Source organism: Balaenoptera ricei, chromosome 15 (assembly GCF_028023285.1).
Source record: "Balaenoptera ricei isolate mBalRic1 chromosome 15, mBalRic1.hap2, whole genome shotgun sequence".
In the NCBI taxonomy this organism is placed as follows: domain Eukaryota; kingdom Metazoa; phylum Chordata; class Mammalia; order Artiodactyla; family Balaenopteridae; genus Balaenoptera; species Balaenoptera ricei.
In genome coordinates, this window is record NC_082653.1 from 69,374,696 (window position 1) to 69,394,669 (window position 19,974).

Sequence of the window (19,974 nt, forward strand, 5' to 3'; positions counted from 1 at the left end):
CAAATGTATGTTTTCTAAGTCCAAGCACAAATGCTTAAGTCTCAAGAAAGTATTCCTCTCCTTTGTCCACTAATACTCCCTTTATTATTATTATTATTATTATTATTATTATTATTATTTTTTTTTTTTTTTTTTTTTTTTTTTTTTTTACAGTAAGCCTCAATCTTTATTTTTACAGAGAAGGCATATAATGTAAGATGAAAACAAGTAGGACCAAAACATTCTGGCAGGGAAAAATATTCTAAAATATAACCAAGCTGAGGTTGTAATTATAAATCAGTCACTTTCTGGGCAGCAAGGTCTGATTTCAGCTGAACCTCAGCTAATTTCAAAGTCATTTCTCTGTAAAGGGCACCACTCACTTTTAGGTTCGTCCCCAACATTTGCTTCTTTTCTCTCTGAAGTTCTTTTCTGTAGGGATGGATGCTTTCCTCTATGTCTGATAAGGCAGCCACATCACCACTACTCGTTGCTTGCTTCACAACTCTGCACCAAGTTGCTTTCAACCTTAACTAAGGCAGAAGAAAAAGAACCAAGCGTAACAAATTCCTTCTCCAAAGCTAATGCCAAATGACCAATTAGGAAATCCTCACTTCCTAATTTTAGATATTTGAAGAAACTGTTTATAGGGAGAACTCTGCTGAGATTATGAAGGCACTGGAACAAAACTGTTTGATTCCTGGAATAGACTATTAAAATCCCTTCAAATGGTGTTCTTTGTTTCCAGTTGAAGAGTGTCCCATAGAAACTTCCTGGCCTTTTGCAAAAGCAAATTTCTGGAAATTCTTTGATAACTTCACATTCCATGTGTTCTAAGAGCCACACCTTCATTGAAGTCAGAGCATAGCTGGGTGATATGATTTGAAAACAAGCTCTCTGCCAGGCCGCAAGAAGCGCAAAGAGATCTTCCATGTGTTCTATAGGTTTCTTCTTTGGAAATGTCAGCAGGTATTTCCCACTTGAAAGATCTTCTAGACTTGAAAAAATTCTGCCACACTGAACATAACGAGTTGCAGAATGGTTACCATTCTCTCTCTCTCTAATTTGTAGCAGCACAATGCAACAAAAATTACTGAATGCTAAAAGTGGTGAAAGAGATGTTACAGCAGTAATCATCTGCACATACTCTTTCTCAGATGGTTGTACACAAACAATGCTTTCCTCTTTCTCTTCCTCTTCCTCACTATCAACACTCAACTTGATTTTTTTTACCTCTGATCCTATTTCATATGGCACTGAGCCTGGTACTGGGGAAGATTTCCTACTCAACTTGATCACCCTATTTTGACACTTAATGAGCGGAAAGCTGGAGTTAGGGGCTTGATCCATTGACAGCGATAAAGTCACATGATTCAGGAACACCTTCAAAGAAGATGTGGTTTTCACTCCAACAACCAAGCTATCTTCTATTACACGATACCATATCTTCTCTACCAGCTGTTCTGAATCTTGAAAATTATCTGATAACTTTTCATCAAAGGTATAGACAGGATTTTCTTCTTCACCACAAAGACAAGACATTCCTCCTCTGCACTTGATGTACTATCATCTTTCCCTTGAAACAGGTTCATTAAAGCCTTGTAAGATTTTGAAATAATTTTTTCCTTAAGCAAGAGATGCTGCTGTAATTCCTGAACAGAAAGCAAACCAACCTTTCCAGAACTTTTCCATGTATATGTTAAGGTATGCTTTCATTCTCCTCCCCATAAACAAAACCTACCCCAAACCAAATACAGGAGCACACTGCACTGCGTGACACCGAATCTTGCTTTCCTGTTCTTATTGTGATCTCTTTCATACATGCAGAAGAGTGTGCAAGACAAAAAAGCCTCCCTTTATTATTATATTATGTATTATTATATACTAATTATATTTATATTACTTGTAATTATATTAGTTATTAGCTATAATATTATATAGTATTATTTCCCTTCTCCTCCTGGAGTCTGTCCAATATACCACATGCCCCTTCCTCAAGCATAGCTTACCCCCACCCCATAAAAATAAAGCCCCATGAGACCCAGGCTGGTCTCATGTGTTACAAAATGTGCCATCTCAAGTGCCTCCTGAATGTGAAGAGATTTCTCCCCGGCTCTGTATGCTGGTGGAAAGGGTGAGCTTTGATACTTTCTTCTAGTTTTTCCAGGTGGTGAGAAAGAAGAGTCCTGGTCCCATGGATGAGGGGTGCAGGGAAAGATGGGGGCAGCAGGTATTTCCACCTTAGGCAATGGCTTGTTATCTCCTAAGGTAATTGAAATCAGATGTGAGGTTAATTTCCCTTGTGTAAACCACTCCCATTTAGGCTACCTGAAAAATGTGTTTGTCTCTTAAGAATTGACCTTGGACTTCCCTGGTGGCGCAGTGGTTAAGAATCTGCCTGCCAATGCAGGGGACAAGGGTTCGAGCCCTGGTCCAGGAAGATCCCACATGCCGCGGAGCAACTAAGCCCGTGCGCCACACTACTGAGCCTGCGCTCTAGAGCCCACGAGCCACAACTACCGAGCCCTTGTGCCACAACTACTGGAGCCCGCGTGCCTAGAGCCTGTGCTCCGCTACAAGAGAAGCCACTGCAATGAGAAGCCCGCGCACCGCAACGAAGAGTAGCCCCCACTGGCCGCAATTAAAGAAAGCCCACGTGCAGCAACGAAGACCCAATGCCACTGAAAATTAATTAATTAATTAATTAATTTTAAAAAAAGAATTGACCTTGACCTTATCCCTTGAGAAATAACAAATCTGGCCTTATTATGTTAAAGGCACAGCAAGCCCTCTTTTGACTTGGGTTTTATTACAGTGAAGCCACACGTTTATGGAAAGTGCCTCTACTTACCCTCCAGATCGGTTATTCTCAATGCTGGCTAAACATTAGAACTACCTTAGGAGCTTAAAAAAAAAAGCAAAAAACCTATTCCCTATATAGAAACTCTAAACATACATTTGCCCTATATCCCAACAATTCCACTTCTAATTATATGCCTAAGAAAGATGAGTGCACTGACAAGTGTGTGTACACCAAGAGACACATAAAAAAGGTTTATAGGAGGTTCGTTATGATAGCCAAAAACTGAAAACCACCACATTTCTATCAGAAATAGAATAGATGCATACATTGTGGCACATTCATCTGATGGAAAGAATAACTGCTGACTCCCACAAGGTGGATGAATCTCACGGACACTGTGTTTAGGGAAAGAAGCTAAGATCCAAAAGACCACATGCTGCCTGGTCCCATTTCTATCTGTGAAGTTCAAGAACAGGCAAAATGAATCTCAGGTGATAGAAGTACCCTATCATGGGGAGCTGGGACGAGTTACTGCCTCGGAGAGGCATGAAGGAGTTTTCTGGAGGGGCTGGGAAGTTCTATAGCTTCATCAGGATGTTGGTACATGGGTATAGATTTATGTAAAATTTCATTCTCCTGAAATCTTAAGATATGTGTAATCTCCTGTAATATACTATAGCTCAGTACAAATTTTTATAAAATAAGCAAACCTTCATAAAATACAAAATACCTAAGCCAGGACCCTCCTTCCCTGAGAGTCTGATTCAATTGGCTTTGAGGGGGGCCCAGACAAGGAGGTATTTTAAGAGTCTCATGGGGATCATTTTCCCAGCTTTACTGGGATATAATTGACATTTATAAGTTTAAGGCTTACAATGTAATGATTTGATATACGTATATGTTGCAAAATGATTACCACAATAAGGTTAATTAACATATCCATCACCTTGTGAAATAAAATTCATATTTTATGGCAAGACAAGAAAAATTTAAACATAAAAAATGTTCTCTGCCCTTTGGCCTCCTCTCTCCCCCTTACTGAGCATTGTGTATCTGCATTATGCATTAATCAGACCTTCCCACCAGCAGAAACACCTGCTCAACCATAAAGACCAGCATTCTCCTAGCACCAACAGGATAACTCCTTAAAAGATAACGTTCCTTCTCGATCTTGTAAGGGGTCACATGACACTTAGGTCTGGATTGTGTAAATTGTCAATAATACGTCATTTAACGTACAGCCCTCTGTCTCAAAAAACGTATATAACCGTGCTTTGACCTCTAACAGGCAGAACAGAGCTTTCTGCGATGCTGTTCCCAGGTTATAATCCTCAATTTGGCTTGAATAAAATTTTCCATTTCTTTCTTAGATCAACAGATGACTTTTTCACCAACACCTCATATAGTTACAATTGTGTAATAGGGAATAACCTTGGTATACTATTACAGGTTAATCACTAACTTGTTGCCCATAAGCTATGGGCAATTTACATAATGGCCCATCTCTGGGAACCCTGCGTCCCAGGTAATGAGCATTATGCTAAAATACCTTTGTTTACCTCACAGGAAACGTTCTGACCAGGCCCACCTGTGAATGACTACAGGAAGGAAGAAATTAGCACATCCCCTCTGGAAGCTGACTGGAACCAGGAAAAGTTTGACTTTACTCCCTCCCCTTTTAGTATAAAAGAAGCCTGAATTCTAACTCAGGCAAGATGGTTCTTTGGGACACTAGTCCACCATCTTCTCACTCTGCTGGCTTTCTGAATAAAGTTTCTATTCCTTGTCCCAACAACTCGTCTCTCGATTTATTGGCCTGTCACGCAGCGAGCAGTACGTACTTGGACTCGGTAACGTGTGTTTAAGAACTTTTAAGATCTTTTCTCTTAGCAACTTTCAAATAGACAATACAGCATTGTTAACCATAGTGACATACTGTACATTACACCAGAGGATTTTATACACAGCCTGCTTTGAGAATTCTGACCCAGATAAGTGGACCTATCTATGCTCAGATAGATTTTCTCTGACCCTGTGGAGAACCCTTACAATCGTGGGGAGAAGCGGGGAGCATTTTGGCCCATGCAGGAATCTGGTCTACTGGATTGAAGCCGGCGACTTGGCCTTAATTCCTAAGGAGAGTGTCTCACTCCTCTGTGTTTCAAATCTAATCATTTAGGCGAAGCAACGAAGGCAGAGGAGACCTACCCCCAGGAAGCCAGCCTCAGAGGCACTCAACCTTTCTGTTGCATGGGAAAGAAGAAAGGCCCTGAAAAGAGAAGATCCAGCCTACCAAGCTGCAGGTCTTGCCTCTCCAGTGATTCCCAACCTTGGCTGCCGAGTGGAATCATCTGGGGAGCTTTGAAAAATCCCAATGCCCAGGCTGCACTCCAGACTCTCTGGGGGTGGCCCAGGCATCAGCATTTTGTAAAGCTCCCCAGATGATTCCACTGGGCAGCCAAGGTTGAGAACCACTATTCTTAGCCCTACAGCCATAGGCCACACCCACACATTAAAGCACAGTGACCTTGGCCACTGTCCAAGAATCTGACCCCACTCCATCAGCATTGCCTTCTCTTGGAGAGAGATGGGAACAGGAAGGAGGAGGGCCTGAGACCTCCTCCCCTCACCAGCTCTGGGGAAGGTACTGTTCTAGGTGTCGTGCAGCTGGAACATACAGACTCTTCCTCAAAAGCCCTGCAACCTCGCAGCTGGAGGACACAACCTCACCAGCCACTTAGTGGACGTGAACATTTTTCCATTGTGCCGGATTGTTCTAGTAGCCTGGTTGTACAGGGGTCCATGCTTCCCAGAATCACCTTCCCTGAGTGGTTCCAGGTTAGAGCTGCCCAGAGTGAAGCAGCCCCCATTGAATGTTCATGGCGGTGAGAAACAGATGCTACTAGGTTCCAGTTTGCCCTGGCTCTGCTCTCTGCACGCCGCCTTCAGCCCTTCTCCTGAATGCCGGCCCTGCTGACCCGCAGTGACACAATCACCACAGGATGCTTCACTGCAAATGCACAGAGGCAGCAGCTAAAGAACCAACAGCTTCCCATGGGTTTCTACACCAGCTCCTCTATGGTCTCACTCCTACAGCTGGACGTGGCCAGCTGCCGGGCTTCCTGACAATCTCTGACTCATTCACCTGTGTCCTTGCTTCAAGTGAGCACCTTTTCTGATCCCTCTACGCCCTTTTTTTGAACTTTTAATTTCCCAGTTCCTCCCACAGTTGGGTACGGTCAAATTCTTTTAATCCCTGATAACCTAACATTCATCATGGTTCTGCTTTTCTGATTCTACCCTGATGGACACATCACAGAAGGGCAGGAGGGAGCCTTCCAGGATGTTGGAAATGTTCTATATCTTGATCTGGGCCGTGATTACACAGGGACTATAGGTATATATTTTTTTAATTAATCAAACCTCCTTTTTTTTTTTCCTTTTTTTTTAATTGGAGTATAGTTAAACCTTATTCTTTTTAAAGATTTTTTGGACGTGGACCGTTTTCAAGTCTTTATTGAATTTGTTACAATATCGCTTCTGTTTTATGTTTTGGTAGTTTGGCCGCGAGGCATGTGGGATCTTAGCTCCCCGACCAGGGATCGAACCTGCACCCCCTGCATTGGAAGGCGAAGTCCTAACCACTGGACCACCAGGGAAGTCCCTCAAACCTTATTCTTAAGGTTCAGTGAAAGCACAGCAATAGACTGAGTGCCAACCCATTCAGGCCTGGACCACAGACCCCCAGCCCCACGCCTGCCTGCTCCAGCACGTCTCTCTCTGCTGCTGCCGCGGCTGCTGTCACTACTGAATATGCAACAGTCCTTCTAAGGACTCCTCTGCCTGCTGGCTCTGACAATAACAGATCATGATTACAAATGGCTTTAGACTGAAGAAAGATCTTTGGTCTTCATTAAGGTTTATTTGTGACTGTTCCAATGGTGGTTTCTGAGGGAAGAGAAAGAATGCCGATGGTAATTAGGTCCTCCTAATTGCAGTAGCTGCTGATTGCCTGTATTAAAAACATTTGAGGAAGTGTAGCAATTAGAGCTTCGGGAAATATTTTAAAACAAAGTGAAAAGAGGCCCCAAAGTGCAAGGATGTAGAGAGGCAGCCAGGAGCCCCCGCCCGGCTGGAGTAGACCCTGAGTAACCCTAGATGGCTGAGCCCCTCACCCCCGCACGATGGTTGTGACGGTCTCAGGAAGAAGAGGCATGTTTCCTCCAGTCACCCTCCAGACGTGGCTATGAATCAGCCCGTGGAGACACAACTTTACAAACAGGATCATAATGCCAGGCACATATTAATATACATATATACGCATTAGCCTGCCAAATCCACACAACAAGCTACAGCATTGTTCCCATTAAAGATGAAGAAACTAAGGTCTTCACTGAAGGAGAAAGTAGAAAACTTTCCAAGGTCATGTACACAGCAGGTGGCAGACCCCGACTCAAGGCACATGCCCATAACCAATACATTATTCCATGTCTTGCTCATTCCCAAAGCCCTGGATTCCTCTCACCATCAGCACCCCAGCAAGGCAAGCTTGCTTGTGAGTTCACACCACCCCCTCCCACCAACACTTTATCGTGTCTCCTTCCAGAACCACTTCCAAGTCCTCTTGCTGTCTCTCAGCCCTCCACAGACCTGCCCAGGCCCCTCCCCACATGTTCCCTGAGAATGAGCTCTCGGAATTTCTAAACTCCTCTTCCCAGGAAGATCAGAGGTCCAAGGTCTTTCATCTGTCCCTGCATTTCTACCTCAAAGAATTCTAATCACGCTCATCAATCATCTCGAAAAGTCTCCAATCTGCCAACCAAACTTTCCTTTTCCTCTGGCCTCGTGGTCCCCCGTTACGCTTAAACAGGAATGTAAGTAACATGAGGGAAGAGATTTGGGTCTGTTTTCTTTCCTGTTGTAACCCTGGTATTTAGAAGAGTGACTGGCACGTCGTAGGTGCTCAATAAACAGTCACCAAATGAATGAGCGCTTTTTTTTATCCAACCAGAAATACATCCTCTACATTTCTAAGCATCTCTTGGTACGTGGTGCTGTCTTAATTGTCAGAGATGCATCCCCTGTGTTCCTTTTTATCCAACACTTTCTCTAGAATCACACCTTCATGCCTTTTAACCTAGCCCAGATGGATCCATATGGCCACTCTTTGAGCCCAGGAAGCATTTGGATTTCTAAAGTCTGACTTCTAAGATGATTACCTCTATGTCACTGCTCCGATGACACCCCAGACAAAGGTGTTCTCAAACTCACCTGTGTGGTGCCTTGAAGAGAAGGTGTTTTACCGCACATTGTACTATGTCCATCAGGAAACAAGATTAAAACTTTATTTCCATCTCTTAATTGGTACTGGTACCCCCAAAAGAAATACTGGTCCATTAAGTAAGGAATGCTAATGGCTTACTCACCTCCTACTGACAGTGATGACAGGCTTGGTTAAGGGTTTTTACTAAGGACCATTAAAGGGAAGACTATGTGACAAGCTTCTGGGTTGCTTGGAAAGGAGAGACTGCACATAGATGCTGGGGGGATGGGATGGGTGTAAAGCGGAGGAAGGTGCAGGTGAATGAGGACGCAGATTCGGGGAAGGGAGGCTGCTGGTAAGAGTGCAAGTAACATAGACCACGTGACTCAGAAATGTGTTCGAACCTGAAATATTTCATTGTTAATTTAAAAGAAACTCAATCCTTATTGATTAATATGCACCAGATGCCATTCTAAGCACTTTATGTGCATTGCTGCATTAATCCTCATGGCAATCCCACTGGGTAGGAATTCTTACCATCCCCATTTTATGAATGAGGAATGAGAGGCCTAGAGAGACAAGATAACTTGCTCAGAGTCCCCTAACTAGTCCATCTATTTCTACAGTACATATTCCTGAACACTATATATGGAGGTCAGGAGTGGGAGGCTAGTGGGCTTTACAGTGTCTGGAAGCTTCTCTCCCACACACTTGTCCCTTGATTCATTCTGCAAATAACTTGCTGACTGCCTACAATAAACCAATACCATGCTCCGTACTGAATATATAAGTAGCATGTTAGAAAGTTTCTTTGGAGATTGGCTATTAGGACAAACTGAATATAAGCACCTATATCTCTGTTACCCCCAAACCCAAGAAACAAACACACAAAGGCATGGGAAAGCAAGAAAGTGTCATCAGATGGTCAGAAATTTTAAGTCAAAGCTGAAGCTGGGAAGCAGACAACATACACACTACAGATAAACAAAACTAGAAGGAACCATCACCCCAAAATTTGCAGGGGAATCTCCAGAGAAGGTAGGAATGTATGGAGAGGGACTCCAAGCTCAGAGTCAAGGGATACAGGCAGGAAGGGCAGGCCCAGGAGTACTTGTCAAGGTGATTAACTGGGGAGATAGAACAACTACGCCAGGCTTGTAAGAAGCTAACCAGGTAAGAACACTGAGAAGTAGGATGAATTTTGAAAGTCTCATACGTGGATGCAAAACATCAAGAATAAAGAGAAAATCCTAAAAATTTCCAGAAAGAAGAAAAAGGTCATGTAAGATCATTGTTCCTTATCTTCCTCCCACCTGTTTTTATTTTTAAAAGAAGAAACTTCAGATTTTTGAATATGTATGAGTACAGAATAAAGATGTAAAAGTTATAGGAGGGCATAATTCATATAGCAAGATCTCTGCTGAGGTGGATTTGGTTGAGAAATTCTTCTCTTCCTCTAAAACAAGGGAGAAAATGCTAAGGATGGGTAGAGATGCAGCTAAGTTTCAGGGTAGATGGTCGGAAAATTGAGGGAGATCATGACCTGGTAGCCTCTGTTCTTTTTATTTTGAATAATTACTATGTGCCAATCACTGTCCTTAACATATCATTCCTCATTTGAATCTCAAAACGAACCTACATACACAGACTGGGGAAAACCATAGTGCATATATCAAAGGAAGAGTATCCAAAATATATTTTAAACGCCTATGAATTAACAATAAAAATCAAACAACTCAATTTTTCTTTAAGTGAGCAAAAGCCATGAACAAAATTGACAAAAGGAAATATACATTACCAACAAGCACATGAAATGGTGCTCAGCATCTTTAGCCATCAGGGCAATGCCAATGAAAACCACAGCAAGATACCACTTCAAACCTATTAGAATGGTTAAAATCAGATGTCAACAAGAATATGGAGCAACTGGAATTCTCATACATTGCTGTGAGAATGGAGAGTGGTACAACCATTTTGAATTATTTGGAAGTTTCTTATAAAGTTAAAGATACATCTACTGTATGACCTAGCAATTCCATGCCTAGGTATTTACCCAAGACAAATGAAAACATATATCTATTAAAAGGCATGCACACAATTGTTCATAGCAACCTGATTCATAATAGTGTCCCAAACTGGGAACAATTCAAAATGTCCATCAAGTGGAGGATGTATTACAAATTGTAGTATGTCCACACAATGGAATACTACTCAACAATATAAAGAAATAAGCCACTGATACCCATAACAGCATGGATGAATCTCAAAAACATTATGTTGAGTAAAAGAAGGTAGTCACGAAAGAGAACGTACTATATGGTTGTACTTACATGAAACAGGCTAAACGAATCTATGATGATGGAAGAAATAGATTGACTAGAAGGGGGTACAAGTGAAATTTCTGGGGTGATGGAAATGCTTCATTTCTTATTTTCAGACGGTTGTTACACAAATGTATACAATAGTCAAAATTCATCAAACTGAACAGTTAAGACCTGTACATTTTATTATATATATATACACATATATATATAATGTTTTAATTAAAAAATATATTTTTAGGAACTTCCCAGGTGGCCCAGTGGTTAAGAATCCACCTTCCAATGCAGGGGACGCAGGTTCGATCCCTGGTCAGGGAGCTAAGATCCCACATGCTGCTGGGCAACTAACCCGCGCACCACAACTACTGAGCCTGCGCACTCTAGACCATGCACGCCACAACTAGAGAGCCCGTGAGCCGAAACGAAGATCTCACATGCTGCAACTAAGACTTGACACAGCCAAATAAATAAATAATTTTTTAAAAAAAATACATTTTTAAAAACCCTGCAAGTTGGGTTTACAGGTAAAATATCAAGGCTCTTTACTTACTCATAAAAAAGAACAAAATAATGTCATTTTCAGCAACATGGATGGACATAGAGATTGTTATATACTGAGTGAAGTAAGTCAGACAAAGACAAATATCATATGATATCACTTATATGTGGAATCTAGAAAAGGGTACAATGAACTTACCTATAAAACAGAAATAGAGTTACAGATGTAAAAAACAAACTTATGGCTACCGGGGGTAAGGGGAGGTGGGGGAGGGATAAATTAGGAGATTGGGATTGACATATACACTCTGCTATATATAAAATAGATAACTAATAAGGACCTACTGTATAGCACAGAGAACTCTACTCAATACTCTGTAATGGACTAAATGGGAAAAGAATCTAAAAAAGAGTGGATATATGATATATGTAAAACTGATTCACTTTGCTGTACACCTGAAACTAACACAACATTGTAAACCAACTATGCTCTAATAAAAATTTTAAAAAATATATCAAGGTTCAAAGAAGTCAAGATACCAGCTTACAATCACACAGAAAGTGAGTGGAGTGGTGGAGCTAGAATTCATAACCATATCTGACTATTTCAAAGTCCATGAACCCACTAGAACTACTATATTCAACCATTCCAAAACTCTTCTGCTAAAGCAATTAGACAAGAGAAAAATAAAAGGAACCCAGACTGGAAAGGAAGTGCAACTATTTTTATTTGCAGAAAACAGAGAAAATTCTTAGGAATATACACACACATACACACACACACAAAAACTATTAGAACTAACAAACAGATACATCAACATTGTACAATATAAGAGTAATATACAAAAATTAATTGTATTTCTATACAGTAGTAATGAACAATACAGAAATGAAATTAAGAAGTCATTCCCCTTATAATAGCCTCAACAGGAATGAAGTACTTAGAAATAAATTCAATAAAAGAAGTACAAGACTTGTACATTGCAGAACATTGTTGAAAGAATTAAAGTAGACCTAAAGAAAAGGAAAGACATCCTACATTCATGGATCAGAAGACTTAATATTGTTAAGATGACAATAGTCCCCAAACTGATCTACAGATTCAGCACAATCCCTATAAAATCTCAGCAATCTTTTTGCAGAAATTGACAGGCTGACCCTAAAATTCATATAGAAATTCAAGGAACTCAGAATAGCCAAAACAATCTTGAAAAAGAACAAAGTTGGAAGACTTGTACCTCCTGATTTCAAACCTACTACAGTTACACTATGAAGACAGTGTGGTACTGTCAAGAGGGTAAACAGATGAATGGAATAGAATTGAGAGACTAGAGATAAACCCTTACATTTGTAGTCAATTGATTTTCAACAAGGTTGCCAAGACAATTCAATGAGGAAAGAAAAGTCTTTCAACAAATGATACTGGGACAACTGGATTTCCACATGTAAAAGAACAAAGTTGGACCCTACCTCACACCACATACAAAAATAAACTCAAGATGAATCATACCTAAATGTAAGAGATAAAACTATAAAACCTCCAAAAGAAAACACTGGAGTAAATCTTCAAGACCTTGGATTAGGCAGTGGTTTCTTAGATATATGCCACTAAAAGCAAAAGTGATAAGAAAAAAATAAATAAATTGGACATCATCAAAATTTAAAATTTTGTGCTTCAAAGGACAAAAAGTAAAAAGACAACCCTCAGACTGGGAGAAAATATTTGGAAACCATATATATAATAAGGGACTTGTATCCAGATTATATAAAGAATTATTACAATTTAATAATAAAAAAAAACCTAATTTTACAATGGACAAAGTGTGTAAGTTTGATAGGAAAAGATTAATCATTAGGTTTTGCAAATCAAAACCACAGTGAGATACCACTTCACACCTGCTAGGATGACTAAAATATAAAAGACAGACAATCACAAATGTTAGCAACAATGTGGAGAAACTGGAACCCTTATACGTTGCTGATAGGATTGTAAAACGGTGCAGCCACTTTGGAAAACAGTCTGGAAGTTTCTCAAAAGTTACCATATGACCTAGCAAAGTTACCACTTTGAGTTACCATACGACTTAGCAAGGGTACTCTTAGAAATACACCCCAAAGAGTTGGAAGTATGTCCACACAAAAACTTGTACACAAATGTGCATAGCAGCATTATTCATAATAGCCCCAAATTGGAAACAACCCAAATGTCCATCAACTGATGAATGGAAAAGCCAAATATGTATTCATACAAAGGAATATTATTCACTCATGAGAAGGAATGAAGTACTGATACAAGCTACAGCACGAATGAACCTTGAAAACATCAGGCTAGTGAAAGAAGCTACACACAAAGACCACATATTATATGATTCCATTTACATGAGATGTCCAGATGAGGCAACCCTATTGCAACAGTAGATACAGAAAGTAGATTAGTGGCTGCCAGGGGCTGTGGGGAGGAGGGCAATGGGGAGTAATTGCTAATGGGTATGGGGCTTCTTTTTGGAGTTATAAAAATATTCTAACATTAGATAGTGGTGATGGTTGTACAACTTTGTGAATATACTAAAAATCATTGAATTGTATACTTCAAAGGGGTGAAATCTATGGCATATGAATTAAGTCTCAATAAAGCTGTTATTTTTAAAATTCATCTTCTGGGGAGGAGGGGAGAGTGGGCGTGGAATAGAGAGTATTGAGGGCTCCAAGTGAGTAATGAGGTTTGAAGTCGATGGCAGTAGGTGTGTAATAGGATTGCTGAGCAGTGATGAGGCCGTGTCTGAGATGAAATACCACAGAACTGTAATGGCACCCATCTGCATGGCTGGGAGAATTTCACACCTGTACCGTCCAGTTTATAAGCCACAAGCTCAGAGGCCCCAGGCATTGGAGTGGGACCCCCAGAGTGGGTACCACGCCAGGCAGCATTCAGTAGGAAGAGCTACAGGATACCTGCAGCTCCTTCCTGCCCACATCCAAACACCCCGGCTTTCACACACAACAAGAAGAAACCTGAGGACTTGGCTCACTAGTTCTCAAGGAGAATTTCTGGAACAAAAATATCTCCTAAACCTGCTGCCTAAGCATCAGGCAGGAGAAAGAATTAAAAAAAAAAAAAAAAGGAAGGCATTTTCCTAGTAATTAAATCTGAATTATTCACAACCTGTTAGACACTTTTTTTCCCTCTGATATAGAAGAATACATTTTCATTTCTCCCCCAAGTCCTAAATGCCTTTGCAATCCAGTTGAGTTTTTGGCTGAGGGCTTTCATTTTAGATGGGAGCCCAAGGCTACACCCTCACCTGTGTCATCAACAGACCCTCCCCCAGCTCCACCACTGAGCTCAAAGGGGCTGGTTTTACCTAATGCTTTAATCCTTCTCCTCGATTAATTCCTCCAAGGCTTGTGTGTTGTGAGGGTTCTTCAAATTGTTTCATGTGACCTAGTTTCAACTAACTGAGGCAAAGTGGGAAATTTATTGACCAAGGTAACTAAATCTTGGAAAGATGAGGAAGCAGCTGCCTTCATTGACAATAAAAAACTGGGAACTCAGGTACTCCCTGCTCCTGTGTAGCACACGGTCTGCCCACCGACCCTCACATCCCCACCACACACACACAACTCCCTTTTGGGTGCGTGGTAGTTTCTTTTTTTCAGAACTGTTTTCTCCACGAAGCTGAAAGCGTGGCAATCAGTGGTGGCCAAGCTCATATCTCCTCAGCTTCACCCCACTTCCCATAGTTTTAATTCAGAAAACTGCAAGGAGGGTTCTGATTTTCCTGGCTCAGGTCTATAGCCAAAGGAACAGGGCAGGTCATGGTTGGCAATGCCCATTAAAAACCATATTGTTGGAATGGAAGTAGGAGGAGTTCCCCTAAAGAAGGAAGGTGATGTTGCCAGTGAGAAAGGAGTCCAGGGCAAGCAAAGCTACAGATGGGCATGTCCATGGCAGCCAGAGTGAGATTCTTGAGGATTGGAAAGATTTCTGGTTCATCTTTGTAATCCTCTCATCCCAGATGTCCATCACCTAGCTCAGTGGATGGAGGAAGAGAGTATCCAAGGTTTATCTCAACCTGGACTTCATTACCGGGGGAGCTTTTTAAACTCCCCAAGCCCAGCTGCACCCAGACCACTTAACACAGCAGTACCTCTGTGGATGGGACCAAGGCAGCAATACTTTTTAAAGCTCCCTGGTTTATTCCAATGCATAGCCAAGGTTGAGAATCACTGATCCCGCTCATGTATCACAGTGGTTCTCAACTCTGCTTGCATGTTAGGATCACCTGGAACACTTTCACAATGTACAGATGCCTGGGCCCCACCCCCAGAGATTTGGTGTTCATTGGTCTGCAGTAGGACCCTTGTATCTATATATTTTTAAAGCTCTCCAGACACTTTGAATGTACAGTCAGGGTTGAGAACCACCAGCTTAGCACATGGAAAGCAGTTCAACAAATGATTATGGTGACTTGAATCACTACTTCCATCCTTGCCCTCTCTTCTGAGCCATACAGCTACCAACCCAATGACCTGCTGTGCATGGCCTCCTATGTGCATCCCAGGTGCCTCAAGCTCAATGTCCAAGACTAAACTCAAGCTCCTGATGCCCCTTGCAGGCCAGTGAAGGACCTGAACCTTTTGCTGGGACAGGGAGGTTCTGGGAACTGGACCCAGGTTTGGGGAACTAATGTTATCCTGTGGCCACAAGCAGAGAATAAAGGGTAACTGCAGAGAGTTTGGGGGATGGCAGTAGGCTCGTAACTTAAGGTTCAAGAAACTGAAGAATGAAATCCAGCTGGGATCAGAGGGTGTTGGATTGACAGGCAAAGATGCCAGAAAATGTTTACAAGTGAAGGACTTTCAGCCTCATAATATAGGCACTTTGTAAGTGCTCAATAAATGTTTGGTGAAAGAAACAAATGAACTGGAGGAACGGTCTGGAAACACAAGTGTGCGGAGGATGACAGACTTCACATGAAAAAGTTAGCGGCATTTGCTCTGCTAGGAGTTCTCCATTTTTGTGTGCAGAAGAATCTCTGGGAATTCTTCAACCATACTGGTCTCCTCCTTTTCCTTGATCACTCCAAGTGTTACTGAGTCCAAGCTCACTCTGCTCGCTGGATGACAGGCCAATAAATCAGGAGATGAGGTGTTGAGGCAAGGAATAACGACTATATTCAGAAAGCTGGGTGTCCGAGAAGACAGCAGACTAATGTCCTAGAGTATCATCTTATCGGGGTCTGGATGCTAGTTTCTTTTATAGAACAGAGAGGGGGAGGAGGTGAGGAAGTAAAGTAATAAGGCCATAAGTCTTGCAAAACATCTCCTGGTTTGGCCAGCCTCGGGGAGGGGATGTGTTAATTTCTTCTTTCTTGCAGCCATCCACAGGTGAACAGGGTCAGGATGCTTCCCTGTGAGCTGAACAAAGGCACTTTAACATTTACACAGAGGGGCAGGGTTCCCAGAGGGAGGCCATTATGTATGTCAATACCTATAGACAACATCTTTTTAGTGATTATAGTAACAAAAAGCAATGGACAGCAAAGGTTAAAAAGAAAAGAAACGATTCAACATGGAGTCAGATTTTGTTCTTCCCTGTTACACAAGCAAACTCCTTCCTTGGGGCTGTTGTATTTGCTGTTCCCTCTGCCTGGAGCACTGTTCCACTCAGATGGCCACATGTCTCACTATCTTCTTTCAGATCTTTACTCATATTTCTCCTTCATACTTCTTACCCCCTATCCTGGCTTTATTCTTCTCCCTAGCACTTATTACTAACGAATATACTATATATTTTCCATACACGTCTTGTCTATTTGGTGTTTCTTCATTAGTATAACCTCCATGCAAACAGGGGTTTTGTCTGTTTTGTTCCCTGGTATATCCAGAGCCTACAACAGTGCCTGGCAGACAGCAGGCACTCAATAGATGAATGAATGAGTAGAGCAGTTCAAAGTTCAGACTCTACCCTAGAGATGATAACCCAGAAGGCCTGACTAGGGTCCAGGAAAGTACACGTGTACCGGGCGGTTCTAAAGGAGATAGTTGGAGGCCACACGTGAAGAAACATTTCTTAGAGAAAGAAAACCTTGGTTTTTGTCTGTATACAAGTCCCTTGACATCTGGGTAGAGAGCAGGAGGCTGAGGACTGAGGGGCTCAGGATCCCCACCATCTTTCCTGTTTCTTTCCTGTGCTGAGACACATCTCACATCTGGTGATTTGGCAGAGGGAAGCGAGTGTGTGCAGAAGGCAGAGATGTGGGTGGCCAGCTCCTTGGAGGACGCCTTACTGTCAGAGCCAAACTGCACTTCTGGGCAAAGTCCCAGGTGGAGGAAGCACGGTTCCTGCCATGGGACAGAGCCGTCAGGAAGCGGGAATCTGAGCTTGGCAGGGACCGAGCTGGCACTGCACAGCAGCACTCCTTTTCCCAAAGTCCTGCGTGCACAGCCAGGTTCGGCAATGCTGGTATATGTTTACCAACCAGCTCTGAGGGGGAAAAAATGCATGCGTGTCTATACAAACATAAGTTTATTATACACTTTGCAGATATAAAGAAAGGGCATCACACAATTTGCAAATAATAATGAAATATAAAGTACTCTGCTATAAATTACACATAGCTGATTAGTTCTTTCTCAAAGTTTTATTGTAGTTAAAAACACGTAACATGAGATGTATCCTCTTAAATTTTTCAGTGTACAACACAGCATTGTTATTTCTGGGCACAACTGTTGTACAGCTGATCTCTAGAACTTACTCCTTTTGCAAAACTGAAATTTTATAGTTGTTGATTAAAAACTCTCCATCTCCTTTCCCGCTGGCCCTGGCAACCACAGTTCTATTCTTTGCTTGCATGACTTTAACTATTTTAGGTACCTCATATAAGTGAGATCATGCAGTATTTGTCCTTCTGTGACTGGTTTATTTCACTTAGCATAATGTCCTCCAGGTTTATCCATGTTACTGCATACGGTAGGATTTACTTCATTTTTAAGGCTGAATAATATTCCATTATATGTACAGACCACATTTTCTTTATCCATTCATCCACTGATGCACATTTAGGTTGTTTCCACATCTTGGCTATTGTGACTAATACTGCAGTGAACATGGGTGATCATCTCTTTGAGATCCTGATTTCAGTTCTTTGGGATAAATACTAGAAATGGGATTGCTGGATCATATGGTAGTTCTATTTTTAATTTTTTGTGGTATTTTCATGCTGTTTTCCATAGCAGCTGAACCATTTATATTCCCACCAACAGTGTATGAGGGTTGCAATTTCTCCACATCCTCACAAACACTTAACTGTCTTTTGATTTTTCGATAATAGCCACCCTAACAAGAGTGAGGTAATATATTTTTGTGGTTTTGATTTGCATTTAGGGAAATGATTATTGATATTGAGCATCTTTTCATATACCTATCGGCCATTTGTATGCCTTCTTTGGAAAAAAATGTCTATTCAAATTCTTAACCCATTTTTTAATTGGGTTTAATTTTCTATTGGGTTGTAAGAGTTCCTTATATATTTTGGATATTAACCCCTTAAAACAGACACTTTTGAGATAAAAATGTTTACTGTTAATTTTTTTTTAAAGCTAAGGAAAAGTACGGTTGGAAGATATACTGTTCTTCCTGGGCTCCTGAGGGCACAGCAGATTTAGGCTGGAGAATTGTCGAGGGGTGTCTCCAGTTTGGACAACTATGGGAACAGGAGGCACCTTTGGAGCAGAATGCGTGAGCTCAGGGAGTTCTAGAATAAGAAACAGATGCATCAGGCATACTGGGGATCCTGGTGACAATGGACAAGTAAAGGGATACAAGTTTAAGACTGGGACTTTGGGGAGGGCAAAGCCAGGACATTTTATGGAAAAATTACCTTTTACAAATGCAAAGAGTGGGAATCCCCTGGCAGTCCAGTGGTTAGGACTCAGTGCTTTCACTGCTGTGGGCCTGGGTTTGATCCCTGGTTGGGGAACTAAAATCCCACAAGCCGCACAGCGCAGCCAAAAAAAAAAAAAAAAGTATAAATGCAAGGTGTTCTGGTTGTAAGAGAGGGTGAGCAGTATGTTTCAAGCACCCCTCAATGAGGTCGGTCATGTGGCTTGGAGATCATTGCCTCCCAAACACTGCCTTCATTATCCTCTTATAGTGCATTTATCCCTGTTGAGTTTGATCTTTCTTTTTCCTCCGCTCTGCTTCTTGTCTGCCCCTCCCTGGTGCATGGCTGGTAATATGCGTTGGGTTCTGAGATATTATGTGAGTGAGTGGATCAGTGCTTATATTGTGAACTGCCAGGGAGATCCTGTTTGTTTCCAGGATGTTTGTGCTTTGGACCAGAGCAGGGATTGTAATAATCTTATTTGTCTTGTCCATTCTCTCAATCTGAGCTGTGTAGCATAGTAATCAGCAACCATAGGTAGGTATTTAAATTGAAATGACTTAAAATTAAATGTAATTTAAAATTCAGTTTCTCAGTCTCACTAGCTCCATTTCAAGCGCTTAACAGCATTATGCTCAATGTTCTATATCAGTGTTTCCCCACCTTTTTTTCACTATTGCTTCCTCTAAAAGCCTTTTTAGACTTTTTTTGCCTAGTTGCCACCCCCATGAAATTTTAATAACACAGATGTATTATATGTATTTATAATACATATATGTATATATGTGTTTCATATATAAAATCAGCAAGATTTTTTTGCCCCCCCAAACCAGGAACCAATTTTTGTCCCCTTGGAGGCAGTAACACCCTCATCAAGAATGCACATGCTACATGAAAAGCTGCTCAACATCACTAATTATTAGAGAAATGCAAGTCAAAACTACAATGAGCTATCACCTCACACCAGTTAGAATGGGCATCATCAGAAAATCTACAAACAACAAATGCTGGAGAGGGTGTGGAGAAAAGGGAACCCTCTTGCACTGTTGGTGGGAATGTAAACTGATAGAGCCACTATGGAGAACAGTATGGAGGTTCCTTAAAAAACTAAAAATAGGGACTTCCCTGGTGGCGTAGTGGTTAAGAATCCGCCTGCCAATGCAGGGGACACGGGTTCGAGCCCTGGTCCGGGAAGATCCCACATGCCGCGGAGCAACTAAGCCC

General features: G+C 41.5%; 1 protein-coding gene across 1 annotated transcript in view; it reads right to left on the reverse strand.

Annotated features, from left to right (window-relative positions):
- Positions 1-269: 269 nt before the first annotated feature.
- Positions 270-19,974, reverse strand: part of LOC132349888 (Fanconi anemia group B protein-like) — a 31,993-nt gene continuing 12,288 nt past the window's right edge. The window contains 5 exon segments of the mRNA XM_059898704.1: positions 270-468; positions 470-1,514; positions 1,517-1,631; positions 17,155-17,351; positions 18,481-18,621. Of these exon segments, the coding sequence (XP_059754687.1) occupies positions 270-468; positions 470-1,514; positions 1,517-1,631; positions 17,155-17,351; positions 18,481-18,621 (1,697 nt within the window).